General features: G+C 43.7%; 12 protein-coding genes across 12 annotated transcripts; 8 read left to right on the forward strand and 4 right to left on the reverse strand.

Annotated features, from left to right (window-relative positions):
- Window positions 1-3,173: 3,173 nt before the first annotated feature.
- On the forward strand, window positions 3,174-5,266 carry SAMD00019534_045290 (hypothetical protein; the record flags this gene model as incomplete). Its single annotated transcript, XM_012900019.1, has 3 exons — window positions 3,174-4,369; window positions 4,444-4,595; window positions 4,665-5,266. The coding sequence occupies 3 exons, from the start codon at window positions 3,174-3,176 to the stop codon at window positions 5,264-5,266; spliced, it is 1,950 nt and encodes a 649-aa protein (XP_012755473.1).
- A 2,679-nt stretch (window positions 5,267-7,945) lies between these two features.
- Window positions 7,946-8,557, forward strand: SAMD00019534_045300 (hypothetical protein; the record flags this gene model as incomplete). The annotated part of the gene is made up of 1 exon (XM_012900020.1): window positions 7,946-8,557. The coding sequence occupies one exon, from the start codon at window positions 7,946-7,948 to the stop codon at window positions 8,555-8,557; it is 612 nt and encodes a 203-aa protein (XP_012755474.1).
- Window positions 8,558-8,724: 167 nt separating this feature from the next.
- On the reverse strand, window positions 8,725-10,678 carry SAMD00019534_045310 (hypothetical protein; the record flags this gene model as incomplete). The annotated part of the gene is made up of 2 exons (XM_012900021.1): window positions 8,725-10,070; window positions 10,195-10,678. 2 exons carry the CDS (start codon window positions 10,676-10,678, stop codon window positions 8,725-8,727), a joined length of 1,830 nt encoding a protein of 609 aa, XP_012755475.1.
- Window positions 10,679-11,691: 1,013 nt separating this feature from the next.
- Window positions 11,692-12,786, forward strand: SAMD00019534_045320 (hypothetical protein; the record flags this gene model as incomplete). Its single annotated transcript, XM_012900022.1, has 2 exons — window positions 11,692-12,198; window positions 12,244-12,786. Coding segments are annotated over 2 exons (1,050 nt in total), but the record flags the coding sequence as incomplete, so codon positions are not given.
- A 211-nt stretch (window positions 12,787-12,997) lies between these two features.
- Window positions 12,998-15,858, reverse strand: SAMD00019534_045330 (hypothetical protein; the record flags this gene model as incomplete). Its single annotated transcript, XM_012900024.1, has 5 exons — window positions 12,998-13,942; window positions 14,028-14,273; window positions 14,353-14,680; window positions 15,176-15,513; window positions 15,553-15,858. Coding segments are annotated over 5 exons (2,163 nt in total), but the record flags the coding sequence as incomplete, so codon positions are not given.
- On the forward strand, window positions 15,380-15,832 carry SAMD00019534_045340 (hypothetical protein; the record flags this gene model as incomplete). Its single annotated transcript, XM_012900023.1, has 1 exon — window positions 15,380-15,832. One exon carries the CDS (start codon window positions 15,380-15,382, stop codon window positions 15,830-15,832), a length of 453 nt encoding a protein of 150 aa, XP_012755477.1.
- A 555-nt stretch (window positions 15,859-16,413) lies between the features above and the next one.
- SAMD00019534_045350 (hypothetical protein) lies at window positions 16,414-17,587 on the reverse strand (the record flags this gene model as incomplete). Its single annotated transcript, XM_012900025.1, has 2 exons — window positions 16,414-17,451; window positions 17,546-17,587. 2 exons carry the CDS (start codon window positions 17,585-17,587, stop codon window positions 16,414-16,416), a joined length of 1,080 nt encoding a protein of 359 aa, XP_012755479.1.
- A 474-nt stretch (window positions 17,588-18,061) lies between these two features.
- SAMD00019534_045360 (hypothetical protein) lies at window positions 18,062-19,428 on the forward strand (the record flags this gene model as incomplete). The annotated part of the gene is made up of 3 exons (XM_012900026.1): window positions 18,062-18,479; window positions 18,552-18,653; window positions 18,719-19,428. Coding segments are annotated over 3 exons (1,230 nt in total), but the record flags the coding sequence as incomplete, so codon positions are not given.
- A 192-nt stretch (window positions 19,429-19,620) lies between these two features.
- SAMD00019534_045370 (hypothetical protein) lies at window positions 19,621-20,595 on the reverse strand (the record flags this gene model as incomplete). Its single annotated transcript, XM_012900027.1, has 1 exon — window positions 19,621-20,595. The coding sequence occupies one exon, from the start codon at window positions 20,593-20,595 to the stop codon at window positions 19,621-19,623; it is 975 nt and encodes a 324-aa protein (XP_012755481.1).
- A 255-nt stretch (window positions 20,596-20,850) lies between these two features.
- SAMD00019534_045380 (hypothetical protein) lies at window positions 20,851-21,225 on the forward strand (the record flags this gene model as incomplete). Its single annotated transcript, XM_012900028.1, has 1 exon — window positions 20,851-21,225. One exon carries the CDS (start codon window positions 20,851-20,853, stop codon window positions 21,223-21,225), a length of 375 nt encoding a protein of 124 aa, XP_012755482.1.
- A 241-nt stretch (window positions 21,226-21,466) lies between these two features.
- On the forward strand, window positions 21,467-23,881 carry SAMD00019534_045390 (hypothetical protein; the record flags this gene model as incomplete). Its single annotated transcript, XM_012900029.1, has 8 exons — window positions 21,467-21,643; window positions 21,731-21,937; window positions 22,007-22,092; window positions 22,155-22,815; window positions 22,887-22,962; window positions 23,048-23,193; window positions 23,266-23,402; window positions 23,506-23,881. 8 exons carry the CDS (start codon window positions 21,467-21,469, stop codon window positions 23,879-23,881), a joined length of 1,866 nt encoding a protein of 621 aa, XP_012755483.1.
- Window positions 23,882-25,108: 1,227 nt separating this feature from the next.
- On the forward strand, window positions 25,109-27,344 carry SAMD00019534_045400 (hypothetical protein; the record flags this gene model as incomplete). The annotated part of the gene is made up of 5 exons (XM_012900030.1): window positions 25,109-25,117; window positions 25,194-25,646; window positions 25,727-26,048; window positions 26,126-26,223; window positions 26,292-27,344. 5 exons carry the CDS (start codon window positions 25,109-25,111, stop codon window positions 27,342-27,344), a joined length of 1,935 nt encoding a protein of 644 aa, XP_012755484.1.
- Between the last annotated feature and the right edge of the window lie 84 nt (window positions 27,345-27,428).

The raw sequence follows: 27,428 nt of genomic DNA on the forward strand, positions 1-27,428 counted from the left end.
ACACAAAATAATAATATCTTAAGATTGATTGTGATTGATTGGAAGGTGAGGTGAAGACCGGGGTCGGTCGGGGCTTTGGGCGACGTCCGTTCCAAATTGAATTGGAGTGATTTAAGTGTGTTGGGTGAGTGTGAGTGTGTGTTTGTTTTGGTTGTGTGATTGTTGATTGAGTATTTATGTGTGTGTATGTTTGTATGTGTGTATGTTTTGATTGATTGGAATGAGTGTAGAGCGCTATGTATCGTTCGTCTTATTAGGACAACCGAAGTGATTTGATTGGATGTCAAAGGTGAGCATGAATGGGCATGTGTGAAGCAAAGCCCAAAGTGAAAATATCTCACTCACTCATCACTCACACACATTCTGTTTTGAGTCAAAAGTTTGATGATGGTGGTGGGACCACAATGGGACCTTCACACACACTCACTACCACACCATCAAACAAGTTGTGTGTTGTCGGCAGTGTGTTTGTTGTTGGCAGGATGGACTTGTGTTTCGTCACGCTGTTGGGTGAGCATCAAGTTGAGGTAACCAAGGCCATTGTTGACACTTAGAGTGGCCAAAGAAGATTGATGAGGTAGAGTGTCGTGTCGGATGCCGATGAATTGAATATATGTGCTGCCAAGTTGATTCATTGATTGATTGATTGCGTTTTGGTTGATTGATTGGTTGGTTACTTACACAAGCTGGAAGTTGTGGTCAATGATCTGTTTGTGTTTGTCTTGTTGTTTTGAGCGCTGCTGAGGATAACTAATTACAATGGTACCAATATGGTGGTGGAGGTGGAAGATTGATGAATGATGGTGCCAAGATGGCAATGTTGTTGAGCGTGGTCTTGGTAATGAACTGTCAGTCGAATTGATTGCCTTAACGTGTCCAAGTCGATCGACTAGAGTATCTATCTATCTATCTTTGTATGTTAAAGTATATTATGTATGTATGTATGTATGTGTGAAGTGTAATGTTTATGTGATTCGGGCTGGCTATCTCTCTCATTGAAAGAAATGGAAGGGTCACAGAGACAAACATACAAAGTGTGGTCAACATAGCACTCAAACCTAGGACTAGATATCGAGTGGGAGGTGGATGAGGAGGAGAGGGATGATGTGTGGGGTGGGAGATGAGCCTCGGCAGTGTGCGAAACGCTCAAACACCTCACTCACACTCTGATCACTCACTCAAAAAGCGTCGCTGTTATTCCTTCATTCTACAATCAATTCAATTGAATAAAATAAAAATATCATTTTATTTTAGATGATGGTGCTGGTATGGTTTGGAGACACTGCCCTGGAATAAACAATCAATGTGTGCTACACACAGGACTAAGACAGATGACAGATCACACACACAACACGACAAATTAGTGCGGGATCTGCCCTTCTCCAATCATGTTTCCATTGGAATTTTCTCTGCCTCCAATTGGTTAGTGTGGCATCAATGAGAGAGTGTGTCTAAAGTGCAAAGATCTAGGTCTGCCCGTTCGCTCTTCATCAGCCATCTTTGTGGGGGCACCTCGGTTGTACTTGGTCCGCAACGAGGTACTCACTGGTTCGTCATCATCACAAGCTTTGTAAAGAGGCCTGTTCATTCAATTATTCAACTCACTCAATCAATCATTCATTGTTTGTACGGCACCTAAAATATCAGGTCAATCAATGAGCATGAGTTGTGAGGGAGAGATGAGGTATTGGTGATAAGTCCAAACTCACCTATTTGGGTAAGTTGTCACTTACATCATGTTATCTGGTCAAAGTTGGACGAGCTTGCACAGCCAGTACCAGAATGCCCTTTCACACAACAGACGGCTCGCCTCAATCAATCAATCGTCCGATTGGTTGCCTTTTAATGAAGAGCATCATATGACATCATTTTAACGTCCGACTGAACCAATGTGTCATTATCATTGAAAAGTGATAGTTGTTTGTTCCAAAGTGTCGTTGTAAATTTGACACTCTTTGTTGTTGGGTCTTGGGTCGAGTCCACCACACCCTGCTCATATTTTATCATCACCATCATTGATGTAACACGACAACCTACATCAGTGACATTCATTATTATCAACACCAACAAACAACAGCGATGTTTATGTTAAATTTATTATACGCTATACTTGTAATAAGTTGGTCAGGTCAGTGTATGATCATACACATTTGAAAGAGATAAAGATAGAGAGGGAACAGATATTTAGTGCTGGTGGTGGGAAGGTCCTGCCCCCAAGTCAACCATCATCATCATTCATTATCATCACCAACTAGGAAACTAACAACCAATCAATTGATTCAATCATTGATCAAAGGATGAGACAACAGGGTTCTTTTTGATCAAGTATTTTTGTTTTTGGTGTTTTTGCACACGTGTTGTGATTCGTCGACGCACCAATCAGCATTGAGTCCGCCTTTGTCTTTGGTGATACCCAAAAGAGTAGCGAATCTTGAAAAAGGATTTGTGTCTGGTGTGACCTCTGATTACTGATACTCTTCTATCCAACCCTTTCCAAATGTGATGACGATGATGTTTGTTTGTTTGTTTAGTCTAAACCATGTACATACCTACCTCAGATGCCCTCAATTGCCTGATCAGTCAACGATGTCCATATTCATCTTATGTATAGATTACAATACATTTATTTCTTGTTAACATATTATTATTATTATAAGTTTATAAACTTACCATTAGATAATTAGATAGTGAGAAGAATGAAGAGTTTGTCGCCTGATGATGAACAAGATGAACCATTACACACTTCAACTTTAAAGATTGACAATGACCACCTCAACAAACTCAGATCTGAGTTGAGTGGTGGTGGTGCAGAAGATGATTGTGTCTCTTCGAACCACTTTCTTCCACACTACCCCAATCCCTTTAAATCAATGCGTCCTGACATCCAAACAAGACCTGACACTAACAACAACAACAACAACAACATCATCATTAATAATAACAACTATAACAATAATAGTAATAAAAACAATATAAAGAATATTGGATGGTCGTCACAAACTTCCCTCAACTTGCCAAGTATCAAAATGTCATCACAACAACGAGAGAATGAACCTGCAGGCATGATGGTGGACATGTCATCATCCACATCATCATCAACTTTTAACAACAATAACAACAACAATATAATTGGAAGAAAGAGACCTTTCCAATTACCATCGATTATGGATACGATGAATCAGTCAATATCAACATCATCATCATCATCAACTTCAGACACTACATCATCATCATCATCACGTCCAACATTATATCCAAAGCCAGATATCAACAACTTCAACAATATGATGATGAACATTCATTATGAACCTGTTACTATTGGTGACAATGGTCAAAGGACAAAGTCAAACAGTTTCAGTGCATTCGAGCACAACTCACCACCTACATCACCTCTGATCAATGTTGCTAGACAACTCCATATGCTCAAGACCAACCCATCAACACCTACACACTACACTCCGACCTCATCACCTATCGAATCTCCAAGAACACAACCAAACCAACAACATCATCATAGCAACATGTTACCATTGTTGCCAAAGATTAGCGACAACTCAAACAACGCGCAATCATCATCATCAGGGTCACCCAACCCTCCACACACTCCACCGCATTCAAGACATAACAACAACAACAACAACCGATACTCATCAACAAGTGTGACCAACTCACCATCATATCAATCACAACGAATACATCATCCAGTGGCTATTCACAATCAGTCACCGATAGAGTTTGCCACACACAGCGGACAATACAATGGAGGCTACCCTACTGGAGGTGGACCTGGCCATGGCCATGGAGGGCACTACCATGGTCAACAACACCCACAACATGGACATCATCATCACAATCATCAACTAAAGAGGAGGAGCAACAGTCTGGACATCTATGGACCAACTGACTTTGAGTTTGCCAGTCCAGGACACGCTCATTTTTCCAGCCAGCCACCAGTTCCAACACATCACAATCATTCTCGACATCCTCAACAACAACATCAACAACAGCAACAACATGCCACCCTACAATTCGAGGGCGCCAAGTCAAGATATGAGTCACACAAGTTCCAGAAGGAGGCAATCCTTATTGCAGCATATTACAATGATCTGACGGGTGTGAAGACATTGATAGAGGAGGGCGGCCATGACATGAACCATCAATGTAACGTCAAGAAGTGGACTCCACTCATGCTGGCCGCGCAATGTGGTGGTACTGAAGTCGTAGATTACCTTCTGGAACAAAGGAATATACAACTTGATCGACAAAACAATGATGGAATGACTGCACTCTTCATTGCATCAATGAGCTCCAATCCCGATCTTGTCATCAAGTTGTTGATCAAAGGTGCCAATCCAAACTTGGCCAACAAGTAAGTGTACCCAATGATTGATTGATCACAAATTTGATTATCCAATTCTTACCATTCATTCAATCAAATGGAAGTGAGGGAACAACACCATTGATGGTGGCCAGCTCGATTGGTAACAGGGACTTGGTGGATACATTGGTTGGATTCCGCGCCACTGTGAACCAAGTCGACAAACGTGGTTATAGTGCATTGATGTATGCCATCATCTATGGATACAAACTCAATAGTATGTGATATTATTTGTGTTCCACTACAACCAAATATGGATACTAACATTGCCCAACATCTAAAACAGACGACGAAACACACTTTAATGGAAAAGTAGTGAGTGGTAGCATGTTACACCAGAAAGGCAGTATTATACAATTGCTGTTGGAGCATCGATCGAGAATTGACACGATTAGTAGTGATGAGTGGTCACCTCTGAAGCTGGCCATCAAGCACGGACCGATTGATCTAGTCGATTACATTGTTGATAAGGACAACAATCTACTTATGGAGCCAGACTCGAGTGGATGGAACTGTTTGAATCTGGCCATCCGTTATTCCCCGATCGAGGTCATCGACCTGATACTCGAGAAGGGTTATCCTGTAAATAGTCGAATCGAACAACTTGCTTCGTTGGCAATGCAAGCACCAAACAACAACAACCAGAACAACACAAACGTACCGTCAGTCTCGCCGTCCAGTGCAGCCATCATGTCCCCTCTGGCATTGGCCATCCAATTTAGGAATGTGGATGTGGTGCAGCGTCTGATCAAATATGGACTGGACATCAGACAGCATGGCGACCCCAAACAGATCGTTGACTTTTGTCGCGAGTTCAACAAACCAGACATCGAGAACTTCCTGACCAACTACACGATCCACCAACTCCGAGCAAGCGACAACCAATGACGACAACGATTGTGTGTTTTATGTTTACACACGTGACACCACAACCTCCCCGATTCCCCCACCCCCACGAACGCAAGGTCGCGACTTAAAGATTGAGACCCAACCCGGGTCTAGGCTCAGATAGATAGATGGATTGATCAGTCATCAAGTATTTGCCAATCTGTTGAGCTTTCCAAGGAAAGTGTCATTCCCTGAATACCCATATCCGTCAAAGTGACCCACACCACTCGCTCAGCTGTCCAAGGGTCGTCATTAAAGCATTCAGTGCCAACACACACAAACAAACACATGTTCATGTTATATGCCCGTCGATGGCGGGTGAGGGTTGGCACGGCATGGCACACGGGGTTCGATGGGTGCGGCCCAACATTTAGGCTTCGATTGGTTCACCACACACGTTAATTAGTTTTGCCCCCACGACCCCTGATTCAGCTGACCTGAAAACATCTGACTTGGTATCGGCGTATGCATTTACACCTTAGGAAGGCAACCCCAACCGCAAACATTGATCCCCCAATTTCGGCCCACCCCCACTAAAGCAACCCCAGCCCTAATCCACGAGTCAAATCAAAATAAAGATCTTAGGCATCGACACAATCCCAGGTCACGAGCCTCCAGATTTAGGGGGTGTGTGATGGAATCAATTGGATAGATGCGCGATTATTGAGTTATTGGGGGGTAATGTCTCTATGTTTATGTTTAGTTTATGTTTATGTGTTTGTGTTGGTGTGGGTGGGTGTGTTTGATGGATGCTTGACAAGGAAAGGTTGGTCGTGGTGACCGACTGGACTTTGTTCACCTCATTCCATTCTATCTAAAAACACTCATAATAACAAATAAGGATTTATTTATTTATCGATTAGAATAATAATAATGTTATAACCGCATTTACTCATCAATTACCAACAACTCGACTATTCGCACGGAATCCAAAACTCACTACTTCTTTACAAACCAACGATACGATACGATCATTCAATCAGGACAAGATCGAGAAATACAGATAAACAATATACACATACATAACCACACACATAAACAAACAGACAGATAATTAATTTAATAATATAAATTACATACACTTAAACAAAAAGGTAACGATTCATTCCAAATTCCCATTTACACTCAAATACGATTCATTATCACATCACATCACACACATCGATCCAATCAATCAATCCAACACACACACAATATCACCCACCCACCCATTATCGCAATAACAATGTAGTATTAATGTATTATTTGTTCCAAACACATAAACACACACACACACACACAACACATTGTATATATCGTCAACAAATACACTGTCTATCTATCTATCTATCTTCCATCATTCTTATTGTTATTATTAATTGACGTACACCACATACACACACATTCACTCATGGCATCGTTTGGGCGATGAGATTGAGAGAGTGAGAAGAATGATAGGATAAGTCCTTGTGTGAGCTATACCATGTGACGTGTTGTTCCATTTTACTCATCACCACATCAACAACAACAGCAACACTCGGTTATTCATTTTTCCATCCATTGTAGATGCGAGGCCCATCCAACCAACTCACACCACCCCCACTGTGTTGTTTTTTGATCAATGCGGGGTGTGGTGGGTTAAAGAAAGAGATAGAGAGTATGTGTGTGTGTTTACACTTGTGGTTTGTGTGATTGTTTGATTGATGGATGATTGATTGATTGATTGGTTGGTGGTATATACTATTACATCTTTGGAGATCTCTCTCTTTAAGTTTCCCCGTGCTCTCACCTACACCCATTGGGGTCTATACCCCTTCGATAGTGTGATCACCCCAGAGAACTATATTTGGTGTTCTACCCTTGGTGTGTGGGGCAGTGGGTGTTGGGATAGAGTGACCAACCCCTTCACTTGTGATGAGTCGAGTGCATCAGGTTTCAATCACACCCGGGTCGGCCATCCATCCATCCAACTCTCGACACACCAACCATCCATCAATCAATCAATCAATCCAACCATCATCCATTCACTCTCGTTGTTGTTGTTGCTGCCATCATCATCATTATGGACTGTTATCTGTTTCAATCTTTATAAATGATCCGCCGTGTGGTGTATATCACTCCAACTATACATCACCCACCCCACCCCCGCATACCACCGCCAGTCAGCCAGGCTGCCTGCCTGCCTGCATGCCCATCACACGTACCACTGCTTGATTGCCTGCCCATTCAACTACAGAAAACAGCACTGGCAGAAGCAGCGCCGGCGCATCCATCATCATCCATCGCCAACATCATCCACAGTACGTGCCTGTCTGTGGACACGACATTGTCATTATCTATCATCAGCATTATCTATTGTTTAGCTTGTTACTCTTATCCCTCATCTCCACTTACTGAGTTCGTTGTTGTTGTCGTTAATTAACTTGCTTGGAGAGATAGAGAGACCTACCCTGTATATATGCGCGTGTGTATATGGTCAACGTCGCCATCGTCATCATCATCCTCCACAATCAATCAATCAATCAATCAATCAATTAAATCAACCATCACAATCAATCAATCAAATAATTCGGACCAATTATACACCCAATCACTAACTTTAACCTTAACCTATAATTAATAATTATTTATAGTCTCCTCCTAAATAACTTATACAAACATTAATAATAATATATTTATTATATAATAATAATAATAATAATGGATTCCCTGTTACCAGAGCTAGAGTCCTTTGGCCTTATACATCCGACTTGCAAGTCGACCACATCACATCAGTTGAGACAACGAGAAATATTGGCCAGCCAACCACTTATAATATTCGACCTGCTGGTTGACGAGACCGAAGATGACCAGGACGTGTCCGCCGTGCCGTCACTACAAAATAGATTCTGCCATAGCGGCAGCAGCAACATCAGCTCCGAGCTACTCATAATCAAGCCCATCTCCAAACGTCCACTTTCACCATCTACCACCACATCCAACAACATCAACACTATTACCGCACCATGCGCCTCCTTTACTATTGGCTCATCTTCATCAACTGCATCATCACCATTCTTATTTTCTCCAATCGAGAGATGCGAGAAAAAGAGAAGGCTGGATAACGGTAGCAGCAGTAACAACGATAACAACAACACAACTACAACAACAACAATCAACTTATATTTCCAACATAATAGTACAAAGAAGACTTCACCTCTGAAACGACTGTCGTCCAACAAACAACACATGCACCATATACCATCCTTTATGAACAAGTCAATGTTTAGCTGTTTGATTGAGCCACCTTTGGAAGGGATCATCTTACAATAAATAATTTAGTAATATATAATATATAATATATAATTTAACTTAATTTAACAAACTTTCCTAAAGTTGTATCTGTTTCCTTTGTGTTTCCACGTGTTTCCGTTGTGTTTCCGTCGTGTTTCCTCGTGTTTCCACGTGTTTCCGTGTGGAAACACACCTTTATTTTTGTTTTAAAGCATGAGCTTTGGATTACGGATTACTTGGCCAGTGAAGCTGATTGCAGCTCGGACCTTGTTGAAGAATCCAGTCTTGTAGATCATGAAGATGGCCTGACGAATGATTCCGACGGCAGCTGGATCGATGGGATAGCGGATGAGACGGGGAACGGGTGTCTTGATGGGGAAGCGATCAGTCAACACAGAGACCTCACGGGAGAAGCCGCGCAGACCCTCTGGACCGTTGAAGCGGCCAAAGCCAGACTCCTTGCAGCCACCAAATGGAAGGTCTTGCACAAGATACGATGCGCCATAGTCGTTGATTGTGAGCATGCCTGTCTGGACGCGACGTCCAATGCGCTCGGCACGGGCAAGATCTGATGACAGGATGCTGCAGCCAAGGCCAAAGGCGGTGCCATTGACCATACGAACAAGCTCGTCCTCTGAGGAGAACTTGACCAGCGAGGCCACTGGACCAAAGGCCTCCTCGTTGAAGATGGTCATCTTCTCGGTAACGTTGGCGAGCACTGTTGGCATGAAGAAGTGACCAACCTTGTGGGCGGGGTTACGCTTGCCACCGGCCAGGACGGTTGCGCCCTCCTTGATGGCAGTGTTGACTAGGTGCTCAACCTTGTCGACTTGAGCGGGCATGGTCATGGAGCCAAAGTCGACTTGTCCAGACTCGGGTGGGCCTTGCTTGAGTGAGTTGATCAGGTCGGCCAACTGCTTGGCGAACTTGTCGTAGACGCGCTCATGCACAAACACACGCTCAGACGAGATGCAGTTCTGGCCGAGGTTGATGAAGCAGCCACGTTGAACGATGCCTATGGCCCAGTCGAGATCGACGTCGTCAAACACGATCATTGGGTCCTTTCCACCGAGCTCGAGGATCACGGGGGTCAGGTTGTCGCTGGCAGCCTTCATGACGCGCTTGCCAGTCTGTGGCGAACCGATGAACAAGATCTTGTCGACACCGGAGCGAACGAGGGCTTCGCCAGTCTCTCCCATTCCAGGGAGCAGCTGAATGAGGTCTGGGTTGTGGCCTCTCTTGGAGAGCACCTCACGGATCAACTCCTCGAACAGGATCTTGGAGTAGGTGGACCACTCAGACACCTTGACAAGTGCTGCGTTTCCAGAGAATATAGCTGCGGCGGCAGCAGAGATGATGCTGTGGATTGGGTAGTTCCAGGGGATGATGATTCCAATGACACCCATTGGATGGTATTCCAGTCTTGCAGACTTGGTTCCCATCAACAATGGTACTCTTCTAGTTTGTGTCTTTAGTGCATCCTCACCATAGTTAATCAAATAACGCAACTTCTCACAGCTAGTAAGTATCTCACCGAATGTGGCTTCGAATCCTAGTTTGATTGATTGATTGGAATAGTTCCATAATTGGTTGAGTGAGTCAGTGATTGAATGATTGAGTGATTGGAATAGTTCCATGATTGATTGAGTGATTGATCAACCTGACTTGATACATACTCGTCTTTCCAGTGTCTCTCATCGAACTCTCGACGATTTGAGTCTCGTACTTGATGAAGATGTCGATGAAGTCTTGGAGGATTTGCTTCCTCTCGGCAAAGGATGTTTGAGCCCATTCGTATTGGGCGACACGAGCGGCAGCCAGACACTTGCTGACCTCGTCTGGCTTGAGAGCATTGACAGTGCCCATCAGCTTGCCAGTGGCCGGGTTGACACATTCGATCTTGGCACCGGTGCCCTTTGAAGCCGGTGAAACTCCAATGTCCCTTGCGGGTCTCTTTGGAATGCGTCCGGACGACGAAGAGAACAGCAGTGATCTAATGATCATAATCACTATGATGCTGCCCAGTAGTGACATGAAGAACGTTGCATTTTTGAAGCCAATCGTTTGGTCGTAGACCTTGGAGTCGATGCCGTAGCCAGACACGAACTCCTCGTATCTATCAATGACCGATTGGGCGTGTGAGAATACACAATGTGTCATTATATATATAAATATACGTATGTATGTATGTGATCTTGAAATGATCTGATGTGATTGATTGATTGTTTTGGAGTGTGGACCTCACATCCATGTAGTTCTTCGTCTGAAGTCCCTCTCACCCCATCATGATGAAATTGAAATAATAAATAATTTAAATTGATTTGATTGATCAAAATATCCATCCATTCATGATCACATTATTTATTTGTGATAATAATAAAACAAGTATTATCTGTTATGGATCACAAAGATGAAGTTAAAGAACGACAAGGTGGGTCTGTGAGTATGTTGGTACCAACTTACAAACACCCTTAAGGTATTCACTTACTCTTCTGCTAGAGTCATTCAATTGAATGTCATAGTGTTTCATCTATGTATATATATACAGATACAGATAAATAGGCAGTGTTCTGTGTGTTAGTGTGTGTGAGTGAGTGAGCGTGTGAGCGCACTAGATAGCTATCCAATCAATCAATCAATCAATCAGCGTCAATGACACTCACTTCACACACTCACACTCACCAACACACCTCAGAATAGTCTGGAATTGAACAATCCAAACCGGATGGATGTATTAGATCTTGATCGAATGAGTAGTGTATACACTCACTTTGATTAATTGATATTTGTATACTCAATAATAAGACTACAAATATTATCAATATTATTTATTATACAAGGATATATAGTTCAATTGTAATATTATTATTATTATTATACCGGCAGTTACCGATCAATCATCTTTAAACATGTTTAAGAATGTATTTGTATCAAGGGATGACCGTGATCATAATCATCACCATCATCATTATCAAATATCATCACCAATACAATCACAATCACCAATATTAAAACATCAACAACAACAATATACAAGTATTACAATTCCAGAACATGTAATTAATGATAATATTTATATTAATCCTTCAATCAATCAGATTGATTGGTCAAGGATGGTACACATCGATCGATGTACCTATCCAAGCCAAAAGGATGAATTCACAATGTATATAATAACTCTATCAATAACAATCAATCAACAACAACAACAACAACAGAATCCAGATATTATCGATAATAATAGTGATCCAACTCAAACTCCACCTCCAACTTTGACAAAGTATTATCGAGTTATTATTAAAGTACCTTATCAAGTTGCCAATGAAATATATACATCGATATTGGCCAGTATATGTCATTTGCCGATGCCAATGATGAGGGTGTTGGAATCACCTCATAATGAGTATCAATCAATGTCCAAACATCTATTGGTGTTGAGTCGCGACCTGGACAACGACCTCCACACTCAGCTGAAAAAGGATCTGAGGCGACGCCACTTCATAATAATGCAACATGTCGAAGGTAGAAGTCTGAGCGAGATGAACAGTCGAGAGATCCTCACAGAGAAGAAACTGTTACAACTTGGCAAGATAATGGCATTCGATCTATTCGTCAACAACTTTGACAGCTTCTTCTATTACTGGGACAACAGCAACAGCGTGGTGCCAGTGGGTGACCTGGTCAGTAGCCGAGCGACATGTGACAAGGACAACCATTTGAATCTGTTGGCCAATGATGTACCGACAGGCGATGGTTGGCACTTTACAATAATGCATACAAAGGTCAACTTCATACTGAACAGTTCATTTACAATATGTTATCACAAGCATATCAATCGACTCAAGTCATTGTTGTACTCTATCTTTGCCAATCCATTTGTGGAATCATCCCTCCTGCAAAAGATGCGCGACACTGTCAACCGACAGCATGGTGCCGGCCTTAACGATCAAGCAGGTCTACTAATACAACATGGTCTAATAGGTGGCATCCAGACGATCGTCACCGAGCTCACTCCAGATATTCTAAAGGACACAAAGGATCGCGTAAAGTCATTGATATGTCGAGAGGACAACCATAATGGACACAGTGACAGTTCGTCCATTTGTTGGAAACGTGGCTTTGACTCGATCTACCTACCATTCCTCTTTGACATCTACGACAAGTTTGAACAGTTCTCTTCGTCGCCACGCTCCAAGCTCAACTGTGGAGGTGGTGGTTGTACCTGCCAGTCATCATCACATAATCACAAGACCAAAGGAATAAAGAAGAGCTGAGAGGCTGGAGAGAGCTAGGAGATGAAGTTGTAAGTGTTTATATATAATGTATAGGTTACGTTAGGGGATGAGGAGGAAGGAGGAGGTGAGTGGCTGACATTGTAGCGCTACAAAGGAGTGTAGAGTGTGTTGGAAAGATGTTGCCAGTGATAGAGGTAGAGGAGAGAGAGGAGAGAGGAGGGAGGTGTGGCGTCGCGCGCTAGTTTGAGTTAAGGTATTTCAGATTTCTCTCGTAGCATTGCTTGAGGAATGGATTGAGACCGGCGATGAATCCACTGCCAGTCTGTATCTTGTCGAGACGCTTCAGTAGCTCGGTGGTGGCATTGCGCACCTCTTTGGACTGGTGGAAGAGACCGACGGCCACTGGGAACAGGCCACCGTGTGACTTGGGCAGGTAGCTGAGGAACTCGGTCACCTGCTGCTCCGTCTTGATCGAGTTGAGGAATGAGTCGTAGATCTTGAGCACCTCCTTCTCGGTGACGTGCTTCTTCTTGCGCAGCTTCTTGATCGACTGCTGGATGGTGTGATCGCGGATGGCGCTGTTCTTCTTGGAGTTCTCGCGGTCCTGCAGGTAGGTCGTGTAGGTCTTGGTGCGTGTCCACGAGTCAATCCTGGCCTGGTTGGCCTCGAGGGCGAGGGCGCGTGTCTGGTCGTCGAGGAACTCCTCCTCGTCCAGCGCCATGTCCACGATGTGTTGTGTGTACTCCTGGAACAAGCTCTTGATCTTGTCCTCGCCATAGTGAGTGGAGATGTTGTAGTTGACCTCGGCCATAAAGTCATTGTCGTACTGAGCAAACTTGTCGGGCACCTCGCTGACCAACGACGCGTTCATGACCACCTTGCCCGTGCCAATGTTGCACAGTATGTCCCACCATTCGGGATGCTCCTCAAACATTGGATTGGTCACACCGGTAATATAGCCGGGTACCGAGAGGAAGTCCAGATAGACAAGGTTGGTGTAGGGGAATGTACGCTCGCGGATACCCTTGAGTGGCGGACAGACCATGCTGCAGGCTGCCAACACATAGTTGCACACCTCTCCAGCGCTGCATCCATATCCCAAGAACAGTATCCTCTTCTGAGACAGTATACCATTGAATATCTTCATGATATCATTGCCAAACTTCTGGACCAATGTAATAACTTTATACTATATTGTTGGATGGGTGGTAATGAGTCGTCAGTCTTGTGTAAGTTTGATTGATCGATTGATTGAATGAGTGATGACTACTTACATCTCCAACCTCATCAGGGAAGAAGGTGATGGGTATATAGACAGGCATTTGCTTCCCTAGATATGCAATGTTGGCCGAGTGATTCTGCTTGTTCTTGTCTGGCGACGACCTTAGGATGTGCTTCTGGACATCATTTAGGTATGGGATGGTTGACATATCCAAGCCATTCAATGAGTTGTACAAGTCGACGATCACATCAAGCGATGGCGAAGAGAAGTATTTCTGGATGCCAAGTATCATGAAAGGCTAAAGGATTGATTGATCAGTATGAGTGTGGCATGGGGCATGGGGCATGGGGCCTAGGCCTTGGAGAAACGGACATTACCTTATATATATGTATAAATGGATGTGTTGTACAGATGGCCAGCGACTTGACAATGGCGCCTCTGCGCACTGAGTCATCCTTCTGGTTGTTCATAAAGTTGAGGCAATACAAGAACTGTTTGTTGTTGTTCTTTGAATCGTCGGTGTTGTTACTGGTCGTGCTTATGCTATTACTACTACTATTGTTGTTGTTGTTTCCGCTGCTGATGTTATTATTACTGTTGTTCATATTGGTCACGTTTACACTGTTACGTAACTCTGGTGCTGAATCATTCTTCTTTGGTGGTGGACCACCTGCTGCAGTCTCCTCTGCCAACTCCTTCACCATCCTATTGAGATGATTGAGGAATGTCTCCTCATCGCCTGCCGTCGAGAATCTAACACCTATTGCTGTTCCACTATCCGTCAGTACACAATCAAACAATGGCTCCAACTGTGTATGCTCAAGATCAGCATGCTTCTCACTGTTCATTCATTCATTGATTGATTGATCGATCCATCGTGATTGATGATTGAGGTAAGGATGTAAGTGATTGATTGATTGATTGAATGATCCAGGACTACGTACATCTTGGTGACGACTGTATTGTTCTTGCCAATGACGTTTATATGGTTCTTGTAGACCTGTAGCGATAGCTTCTCTGGATCAAGCATGACCCATCCCTTATCCTCCTGCTCCTCTGAGAACCTATAAATAAAAGCTTCTATGATACTGTTTGAGTGAAGAATGATGGGTGATGGATGTAAGTCAGGTGATCGTTCAGGCCAGTCAATATCCAAGTCCAAAGCCAAGGACTAGGTCAAGGTCATCGACTTATACGTACCATATGGTTTTCTCGGCGGGAGGTGGCTTGGGCTTGGCTTTGCTCTTGGATAGATGTCCATCGGGGTCGGGACGATTGAGGAAGAAGACGGTCCAATCGTCGTCACGCTTGTGTGAACCGTCGGGCAACATGAACTCGGCGAGTAGTGACTCATCCTCACCGGTGGGACTGGGATACTGGTACTTGACCTTGCTACCAACATCAATGTCAAACTCTGCCAGCAAGATGTACTCGATGTTCTTCTTGGATGCTGTATTCGAGTTGCTGCTGGTGAATGATGGCGAGGGCATGGCCATCGTGCCAATCGATGATGACGACGACGACATTGATGGCGACGCCTGTGGCTGCATCGAGGGCGAGTGGGTGCCGGCTCCGACCGGATTGATTGGGTTCTTGATCATCATTGAGCCACGGCTCATGGGCGATCGAGTGCCAGATGTTGTGCTGCTGGTCGATGTGGTGCTGGTAGTCGACGATGACGATGTTGTGGTTGGTGATTGTGTCATTGACTTTGTAGGCATGCTCCTATGTGCCTGTTGTGATGCACTAATCGGTGTCAATGCCACTATTGGAGATGGAGCATTGCTTGAGCCTGAAGAAGAAGATAACACTGGTGACAGTGGCTTCAACCTGTTTGGTGAATCTGTCATCCTATGATTGATCGTTTGTTGATACTGTTCAAGCTATATATTTATATATTGCGCGCTGTACTGTACTTGTAGTTTGTTTGTTATGATTGATCGAATGAATGATTGATTAATGAATGATTGAATGAATGTATTATAAGATGTTGTTGTTATACAATAATGATATTGAATAGACTACTAATGTACAATGTAAGTGTTTGTGATGATGATGATGATGTCTTCAACAACAATGTAATAATATAATATAATGTATATATCTGCTTCAATGTCAATCACAAAAGATTAAAATAGAGTGATCACTCAACTTCAGAGATCTGAGGCATAATTGAAAAAAAAAAAACAAACACACCCTTTTGTTGATGATGGAATCAACATTCATTCAAGCCCAAATTCAAATAATTATGCTCCACTCTATCCCTGTCGACTGACAGACAATACCAAGTAGATGTTGCAAAGGGAACAACGATCACATCCATCAAGTCCCTGAGACATGGACGGACGACTAACTTTCAGCAGCACGTGCCACGAGCAGTGGCAATTAAATTAATTAATTAATTAATAAACAATCCACGAGAAGAGAGACTGTTAAATTTAATACTTGTAGTTGGCAACGAAAAGTGACTGGGAGTTGGTGGCGGTGGCCTCCTCTCCTGGGTACTTGCCGAGCTGAGCGAGCGAGTTGCAGAGTGCACGATGCATGTAGACCTTGCGGGCAGCCTCAATGTTGTCACTGGATCCCTTCCAGGTGGCGATGATGCTGGCCTGCAGAGCACGACCGTATGAGAACGAGACGGACCATGGACGGTTGGGCAGCAGGTTCATGGCGTTGAGGTTGGCGGTGGCCTCAAGCTCGGTCTGACCACCGGACAAGAAGACGATTCCTGGGAGGGCGGGTGGGACGGTGCGCTGGAGGGTTCTGACGGTCAACTCGGCGACGCGCTCTGGGGCGGCGGGCTGGGCGTTGGTGGTTCCGTTGAGCACCATGTTTGGCTTCAAGAGGGCACCCTCCAAGAGGATGTGGTGGTCATTGAGGGCCTTGAAGACGGCGGCCAACACCTTCTCGGTGATGACAGCAGAGTCCTCAATGGTGTGGGTGCCATCCATGAGGATCTCTGGCTCGACGATTGGAACCAGACCGTTCTCCTGGCAGATGGCGGCGTAGCGAGCCAGGGTGTGTGCGTTCTCGGTGATGGCCAGCTGCGATGGCAGTCCCTTGGGGACGTCGATCTTGAGCACGGCTCTCCACTTGGCAAAGCGAGCGCCAGCCTCGTAGTACTTCTTGCAGCGGTCGGCAAGACCGTCGAGACCCTGGGTGGCGGTCTCGCCCTCGCCGGCGCCTGGGATCTGGACGGTTCCCTTGTCGACCTTGATTCCTGTGATGATTCCCTTCTTCTTGAGGATCTCTGGGAAGGGAGTTCCGTTGTCGTCCTTCTGGTAGAGGGTCTCCTCGTAGAGGATCACACCACCGATGAACTTGTTGATGTCTCCCTCAGTGTTGATGAGCAAGTCTCTGTAGGCACGTCTGTTTGGCTCGTTGTTCTCCAAGTTTATCTTTTGGAAACGGTTACCAATCGTTCCGGTTGACTCATCAGCAGCGAGAATTCCCTTGCCTGGTGCAACAATTGCTTTCTACATCATTCATCATCAAGTGTCAGTTGTTATTGTTGTTGTTAGGATTACCCAAGTTGAGTTGATCAACTCAACAACAATGTTAACTACCTACAGCAGTAGCAATCAACTCTTGGTGGTACTTTGTGTGGCTCATTGTTATATATGTTGGATTATAGCTAGTTAGTTAGATTAATATGATTGACAAGAGATGAATCGTATTGAATTGAATGAGTGTGTACGCGAACTGAGGAGGTGAAGTTGAGGTGAGAGTGTGAGTTCCCGAAGACATACCCCCCAAAACAGGTTAAAAATTAATTGTTTTGTTTCAACAAGCAAACCATAAATAAAGTCAAATCATATGATTCCATTTCGAGATTCGCATTACTACACTTGCCAAGTGTTAAGCCGATGTTCGTTTACAACTCAACAACTTAGAACTGACTTCTACGTTACACTTTGTAATCAGAGCAACCTTGAGAGTTATCTTATTCCATTTTAATCTTATACTACAAAGACATCATCACCTTCATCAATGTTTGTTGATGGTACAAGAATGACTTGAACCTCACTCTTTTGGCGCGAAACTCTGATAAGTTCAAGTTATCTTGAAATCATGTAATTATGTTAACATAATTACAACACGACGATAACAACAACAAATAAGATGAGAAAGAGTATAAGTGTAAATGATAGCTATGATGAAGATAACATAGTAGTAGATGATGAGGATGTTGATGTTGATGTGCAACAACAACCGAAGCAGCAACAACAGCAACAGCAGGGAGGTGGTGATGATGATGCTTTTGCCGATGAGTTTGACGATGATGAGGATGAGGATGATGACGATGGTGACTCAAAGAAGAGAAAGAGAAAGTCTACGTCTGGTTCATCGTCATCATCAACGGCCAAACCAACAAAGCAACAAACAGTACAACAGCTACCATATCAAGATCGTGTATTCGTTCTCTACGACAAGCTGATAGACTCCAACGATATAGATGATGAAGCATCCTACACTGTATTATCATTGCTAAATCCAAAGACAAGTAAGTTATTCAATCATTCTATTCGTTGGCCGAGTGTGACACTCACTCACTCAATCAATCAATCAGATCAAGAATCGAGATATATGTTTGATAAGAGGACTCAACTGATATTGGAGATCAATAACTTTAGACAGAGACCATCGTCATGGTTCATGGACAACAGTGTTCGTCATGGTATGCATTTTTATTGATCGATTGGAATGATCCCAGTTACTGATACCCCACCCCGACATTCATAGATGGCTCACTATACTGCACTTCACCGATCGACCCATTGTTCCTGATCATTCCATACTTGGAGCGAGCAAAGGAGCGTGCTAACCAGTCGTCGAAAGCCGTGGAATATGTCGAACCTTCACAGATGATGTGCGAGCCACAGTTTCAACAGCTAAAGGATGCAGGCTTTGTGGTGGACGACTCACAATTGGAATTGATATGCGATCATACTACACTGTCCGATCGTAAACTCTATGCGCTCAACACTGACAAGATGATGTTGTGGCTCAAGTGCAAGGTGGAACAGATGCGCAAACATCTCTACGATACCAACACCAACACATATCGTGCCAGTGCCATCCAGTCCAAATCAGCATCCGACACGCCACACGAGATATGGCTTCAAATGGCCTTGGACTTTGTTGGCGAGTATCTTGCCGAAGGTCTACTGGCCAGTCTGAAACAACATCTAGGGTATGCATCCAAAGTCCATGATCCTCATTCAATCATTCACTCACTCATTCAATCATTCAATCAATCTAGATTGATCAAGACGGCAGCGGCCAAGACGGTAACAAGTGCCGATACATTGAATTACAATGAGAGAGTGATCGAGCAACAGTTCAATCTTGGTGTCGCGACAAAGAAGAAGAAGCCAATCTCTGTGGTCAAGTCCAAGTTGTTGGCGGCCTCTGCCAAACAGACATCAAAGATATCAGACTTCTTCACAAAGAAGTAGTAGTAAATGATGTATATATATATTACAAGCAAAGTCGACTGTTATTGTAATGCATGGATAGAGATGGATGGAGGGAAGGATGGATGGAGGGAAGGAAGGATGGATGGAGATGTTGACGAGGCAGCGGCGCCACGAATAACTGGATGATGGAGGGGAAGGATGGGAGGGGCTGTGGACTCGCCTCGTTTACAGGTCCAGACCAAGGCTCAGACCAAAGTTAGTCTTCTCACCAATGGTATGAGTGAAGAGACATTGGATAAAGACGGATGAGGCGATTGTGTGCTTCATGCCAAGCAACAGTTCCCATTTGGTGCGGTAGTGAGTCTTGGTCTGGCGCACGCCAATCTCTGTGGCAGAGGGCACATGAACCAATTTGTAGAATAGATGGTCCGACGTGCTCATTGAGGGCATTGGCGACGACTGGCCCTGCTTCATTGCGCTGGCCTGCGACACCAGGTGGCTGAGACGAGTGCTGCCCAGCTCGAGACTGGAGAGCATGGTGGTGCCGCGAACGTTGAAGAAGTAGTTGTGCTTGAGCGTCACGCGGTTGTGCTTCCTGTTGAGGTTGATATTGAGCTGCAGCCAGCCAAAGGGCACAAAGAACGTCAGCTTGGGGTTGACGTAGGGCGTGACCGAGCTGCCCTGAATGCGCAGTCCCGTGCTGCCGCCCAGCTGGAACACGCCGCCAATGCGCGTCTTGTACGAGCTGTATAAGTTGGAGACGGAGACGCCCAGCTCGTGCACGCGGGTGCCCGTGGTGCTGCTCTCGAACGTCGAGATGAACGACTTGACGGGTGTGCTGGGGCGCTTGGCCATGTACACCGCCTTGCAGCGCGAGTCGAGTGAGCGTGCTGACACGCGCAGTGCGTCGGTCAAGTTATACTGTACATAGCCAAAGAGCAAATCGTTTGATGACGCTTGGAACATCTTCAGCTTCGAGGGTATGTTGACTGGGTCCATTATCGTCTCTTCTGATATATCAACTGGTAGTCTCTTAATATCACTCAGTCTGATGTGTGATGGGATTGTTATATGATGTTGATGTTGTTGTTGATGATGAGGTTGATGTGAGTTTGCATTGTTATTGGCAACACTTGATGCCATTGTCGTAGTCGATGTTGTCGTCGTAGTCGTAGTTGATGATGTACCCTTCTCGACCATTCTATATCTATCTATCTCTGTCTGTATATGTATATATATATATTTAAAGTTAACAATAATATCTCAATTGACAAGGCAGAAGCCAAGATTTGAGTAGTCCGCGTTGACTTAATTTGATCAAATGTCCCATAAATTGAAAGTAGTTTGACCACCTTTGCAGTTCACATCAAAGAACACATTGAGCAATCAATCAATTATTATCAAACATGCAAGTGTAGTGAGACATCATAACAATAGTAACAACACAACAAGACAATGAATAGGAACTACAGCCATGATAATATACTGTCTTCTTCCTCGACGATGACACATCAACAACAGTCATCGTACCAACCAACATTCATTGGTGGCCAGTACAATCCTTTGTGTTTCAGTAAGGAGTCGTTTACATCGGATGCATTCAAGGTGGACGCTTTCATTGCAGATTGTAGGAAGCGTGTACCACTGGAGAGTGTACAGAAGGATCTGCGAGAGTATGCCAAGTGTCTGGATTCAGAACTGGTCGAGTTGATCAATCGCGAGTACCACTCATTCTTCTCGCTGTCCTCATCACTTCTTGGCATCGATGTCGTACTCAACGAGTTCAACGATACCCTATCATCAATCAAATCAGAGATATCTGTAATGTGATCGATCAATCAATCAATCTCCCAAGCTTGCTTACTAACTCCTCCCCATCTGCCGCCGCCCCCGCCAGACATTCAAGGGCGACATACATCGTGTTAGAGAGTGCGTAGAGGATAAGTTACGCGAGAAGAAACAGATCGATCATACAAAGCAACTGCTTCAACTGTTCATATCGGTGTCAGAGTCATGCACACATATCAACAATCTCTTTGATCAATTGACACTGTTCAGCAACACTGGACACATGCTCACGACCTCCTCTGCCTCGTCTACAGCCAATGTCCCCTCATCATCGGCGACATCTCTCACATTACCCTTGGTCATTGAGCGTATCTCCAACTCATTCTATCAGATCCAACATCAACTTCTCTCACTCACTGTGGAAGAGTCCAAGCTTCGAATGTTCCAATCACTCAATATTGTAAAGTGTCATTGTTATTATACTCGCTGATCGATTGATTGATTGATTGATTGATCACATGCTTACACCAATTCGGTCCTACTCTAGAAACTACTGGAACTGTCAAGTCAGATTGAGGCCAAGATCGAGCCAATATTCACAGCCACACTACAGGGTTGCATCAAATCGAGTAGCACTGAAGGACTTCCAGTGGACATACTTTCCACATGTCTAAAGGTGTATCAAGTCATCAAGAAGATACATGGACCATACCGCATCTTTAGAAAGAACATCATCAAGCCACACTTTACAACTGTATGTACACATTCAATCAATGAATGACCGACTGACTGACCTTGACATGTACAGATCATCACAATCAAGGGCCTGGAAGGCAACAACAAGGGATCATGTGATGGACTACCAACCATCTATTCAAACATACTGTCATACTTGGAGAAGGACTGCTGGTATGTTCAACTTGTTAGCGATCATCCATCCATCAACACAATACTGACACCTCCCGACACAGCACATTCTTCAAGGTCTGCAGCCAAGTCAATAGCTTGTTCGAGGCGACCAGGTATAACTTTATATCAGAGAGCGTGTTGCCAGAGGTGGACGAGACACTGGGTCAGCTGAAGCCTGTGTTTGCCACGGGCATGACGGATCTATTCTTTAAGAACTACACCTGCAGCAGTGCCTTTATCAATAGGCTTGAGGACTTGTGCACATCAATGCAGCAGGTAAAGGAACTGCGCATGTCGCCAACATACAGCTCACTGCTCAAACGTTGGAACTTTGCAGTGTACTTCCAGCTGCGTTTCTCAGAGATAGCTCAACAGTTTGAGCGTACACTGGCGAGCATCAACTGCATCGATATCCTGACAGGACTCCAGCATCCCACTGAGAAGAACGAGCACTTCCTGGCACAGACTGGATCATTGTTTGGATTCCTGGACATGTGTTGGTCGCCCAACATATTCATATATGACCTGTCATCCAAGTTCTTCAAACTATTCCTTCAGCTGATTGCTCGCTATGAGTACTTCATTCAGGAGGCATTATTACATCTCGAGGTGGCCAAGGGTGCTGCTCCTGGCGTGCATCCAGATCAAAAGTCACTCAACAAGTCCACTCCACAAGAGAACCTTGCATATGTATATTCCGATGTATTAAGATTGACAACAAAGGTACGTTAGGGATTATTCCGTCCATGTCCATACATTCATTCACTAACTCACTCACTCAATCAATCACTCAGATCAATGTACATTATAGACAGGTGATACTGCGAGCCATTGGCAATCCATTGAAGGAGATTGAATCATTGGTACAAGGTATGTGCTCCTAACCCAAACATGTCCAGCCTCACTCACTCACTCATTCACTCATTCACTCATTCACTCCTCCACTCCAATGTAGATGGTTTGAACCTGTCAGTCAAGTCACTTGATGTACTTAGGGAGAGGATGTCCAAGTTGATCACAGATCACTTCATAGCCAAATGTTCAGAGAGTCTGTCGCTGATCAGCTCAATCCCACCATCATATCGTATGAAGAATAAGCCTGTAAGTTGAACCCTTCGTCCCTTCGCCAATCATGTACTAATTATGATGATGACGATGACGATGATACCTCAGATACCCACAAAGTATTCAATCTATGTTCCACAGATAGTCAATCCATTGGAAGCGTTCTATACCAACAAGGCCAATACCATTCCACTAGAGTATAGGGCACTTTGGTCAATGGATATATTCAGGCCAATCACTGAAAGGTATTTATTGATCGAGCTGGACATGTGCCAGGACCACTGACTTACCTTGATTGGCTAACTGACACCAAWTTCAAACTCAATCAATCACCTTACCATGACACAGATTCTTACAGAATACCAACGACGTATTGCTGTCCGTGAGTAAATCAGATGAGATGTTGAATAAGATGAAGAAATCATTGAAGTCCGCTGCCACTGTACCATCTTCCACAACCACATCATCATTGAACAACAATACATCGACAACAACAACAAACAATACCACGACGACAACGACGACGACAGCCAACGCAACCGACATGCAAAAGATATCTTTGCAACTCTACCTGGACGTCATCAAGTACGGTCAGCTGATCGAGAAGAGTGGAATCGACTTACATTCATTCGAGCCTTATATTCGTCTCTTGGAGGTGGTTGAGCCATTCAAAGTATATCAACAGCAGCCAACCACCTCGAACGCGATCTCAAACGATCAATAATAATAATAATAATAATAATAACACCTTGCTAGGTGTTGTGATCACCATCAATTTGGACATCGTCATCATCCATCCCTTGTCTGTGTTCCATAGTCCGATGCGGAGAAGTCTTAAAGTGATTTTTGAATCATGTTTCAAGCTCCAGCTCACATGAGAATGATCAGTTTTTTCATTGAAGTGACAGACTTGACTTGGCTACATCCAGGTCTTGATTTCAATGATGAGGGTAGTCGCTACTTCCAATCATGACAAGACTAAATATTCTTAGTCGAATCGATATATAATGAGGGAAGCCTCATTAACATCAATCCGGATCATCAACAACAACTAGCTAAAACATAGTAGTAATTTACATACCATTGAATAATCATTGTACAAATAACTTATAACTTATATTAATAATAATAATAATAATGGAGCCAAACCATCAACAACCACCACCCCAATACTATCCACCTGCTGGTCAGCCGCAACAAGTGTACATGACACCTGGTGCTCCAGTTCAAACTGTTTATGTACAACAACAACAAATTAAGGTTCACTATGGAGATGTGTAAGTAGGAATAACCAAACAAATGATAATTATATAATTACTAACTCTACCTTTCTTGGAATGAATGAATGAATGAATAGTCCATGTAACTGTGTATGTCCAAACTGCCAAAAGAGCATTACAACAGAGACTGAGTATGTCAATGGATCATATGTATGGACAATTTTGTTAGTTCTATTGTTCCTCGGATGTTGGTTGGGTTGCTGTCTGATCCCAATGTGTATGGACTCTTGCAAGGATGTCATTCATCGTTGTCCAGAATGTCATCAACAACTTCATCAATACAGAAGAAGCAAGGGTAAATAAACAATCAACATCATCATAATGTATGATTACTACCTCTACCTGGGTAGTTTGTTAGTTATAAATAATATATGTTTGTTTGTTTACGTGTTAATGTTATTCATATGAATAATAATAAGTCTGGCATCTTCAAGACAAACCAGGAAGTCAATAGTTGAGTGCAAAGTTGTTCATCACCCACCCCACACTCCGTCCAAAGCGCTCACTTACCTTTCGTTTCTTTCAACCTATTCCTTCATTCACATCACACCATTCTACTTCTACATCTACCTTTGACCACCTACGTTGTTATAATTATAATTATAGTTATTGTACAATAGAATTATAATATAGCTTGGACTCAAAGATAGATAAACAGAAGTTTTTATAATATGGCATTAGTATGTGTACTGATATTAGGTTGAATGAATGAATGTTGACTAACAATGTACATTATAATGATGATGATGATGATAGGCATTCCCACCTCATGCTATACAGGCTATATTGGATATTGCCAATGATCTTACGAATTGTCATTCAAATGTCAATGCCAATAACAGCAATAACAACAACAATAATAACAACAGTAGCAATATCAACAATAATGTCACAGATGTAAATACTACAACAACAACAACTACTACAACGACTACTACACAGACAACACAGACGACACAGACACAGACTACACAGACACAGACTCAGACACAGACTTCAGCAGCTGTATCATCATTGTTCTTAAAGAATAACATTGATGATATGTATCCGAACTGGATGTCAGAACTCAAGATGGCAAGAAGAAACAACAATGCGCACCTATTCAGGAGCATCCTTGATCAGCCAATGATCAACATTGAAAGACTGCGAGCAATCAGTTTCAGTGGCATCCCAACAGAGCATCGTCCACTAGTCTGGAAGATACTACTCGTATGTCAATCATTCAATCATGGTCAATCAATCAATCAATCAATGACTTACACCTTTCTCTTGTTCATTCATACACACAGAACTACTTGCCACAAGAGAAGAGACAACATAACAAGATATTGTTTGATAAGAGGAATCAATATGTACAGTTGGTTACAAAGTTCTATCATGCAGATATGTCAAATGAGGACAAGGCATTGCTCAATCAGGTCAAGTTGGATGTGCCTAGGACAATGCCAAAGGGATTCAATCAGACACCTTTGTTCAAGTCTGCCATACTACACAAGGTGTTGGAACGCATTCTCTATGTCTGGTCCAAGACCAACCCTCTCATATCATACTATCAAGGTCTAAATGACATACCAGCTCAGTTCCTACTTGTATTCCTAACCCAATATATAAGTATGTAGTATATCAACTTGATGGATTGATTGGATTGAGTCCAGCGCACTGGACTAACCTGTTGTGATCATCACTAGACATTTATGGCAACCTGGACGACTTGACTACAGACATCCTGGACAAGGTTGAGGCCGACACATTCTGGTGTCTATCACTTCTCATGAACAACCTAAAGGTATGTTCAATCAATCAATCAATCAATCCCTCGCTCACTCAACTAATGATCGTATCACAAAACATTAGAATCGCTTCATCAACTTCCACGATGGCTTGACGAGGATGACAGTGAAGCTGGAGCAACTTGTAAAGTTGAAGGAAGGCAGACTGCTGAACCATCTACAGAATGAGGGATGCGACTTTATCCTCTTCTCACTGCGTTGGATGATTTGTTTGTTGTGTCGCGAGTTTGAGTTCCGTCTGTGCAACAGACTTTGGGACAGCTACATTGCTCATGGACCCAACTTTGGCTACTTCCACATCTACGTATGCGCTGCACTGATCACCAACAAGGAGTGGCTGCCCTCGTTGCTCAAGAAGGAGTTCTCCGACCTCATTGTCTTCCTGCAGCGTCTTCCCACCGACAATTGGAACATTCATCACATTGATTATCTGCTGGTCAGTGCCTATCACATCTTTTTGTCAGAGATACAGCATTCGGTGCAAGAGTCCACGCTCAAACTGGTTGGACTGTTCACAACAAGGAGTATGGCCAACATCAGTCACGGTCACAGCAACAGCGAGCAACAGATGGTGCAACTACATCAACAACAACATCCATCGGACAATAGGAATCGTGAGTTGCTAGACAACCAGATGCGAAGCATCTACTCACAGTTCATGAGACAGCACAACAACAATCGTCTTTCATCATCATTGTCGTCGACTGCTCTGGGTGTCGACCTGCCCGCCGCCACCAACCTGCCCCGCCTCGCGCCACCATACCGTCTGCAAGACCGTGCTAGCTCTATGCTCTCAATGATGACGCCTGGTGCAGTGACCGCAGCGGATCCACTCAGTCCACCACTCAGCATAAGGAACAACAGTGACGACGATCAACTACTGCCCACATTGAACATTGACAGCGATCTTAGGACAAGTTTGTTACAACTGCTGCCGTCACATTTGAACATGTTCTCTATATCGCCAGAGGGTGCCGATGAAGAATTAGTCAAACAGATCACACTACATCTAATGGTCATCATTGGAGCACTACTATTTGTCGGTGTCATACTGATCATTGTAGTAATATCAATCTGTCTAACAGTGGTATCATTGGAATACTATAACAACAACTAATAATCATAAGTGTAGTAATATAAGAGTATGTGCGGGTGCGGGCACATGTGTAAATAAACCTTCCATTTGGACTTGGATATGATG

This window comes from Acytostelium subglobosum, assembly GCF_000787575.1.
Source record: "Acytostelium subglobosum LB1 DNA, scaffold: scaffold8, whole genome shotgun sequence".
Lineage (NCBI taxonomy): Eukaryota > Evosea > Eumycetozoa > Acytosteliales > Acytosteliaceae > Acytostelium > Acytostelium subglobosum.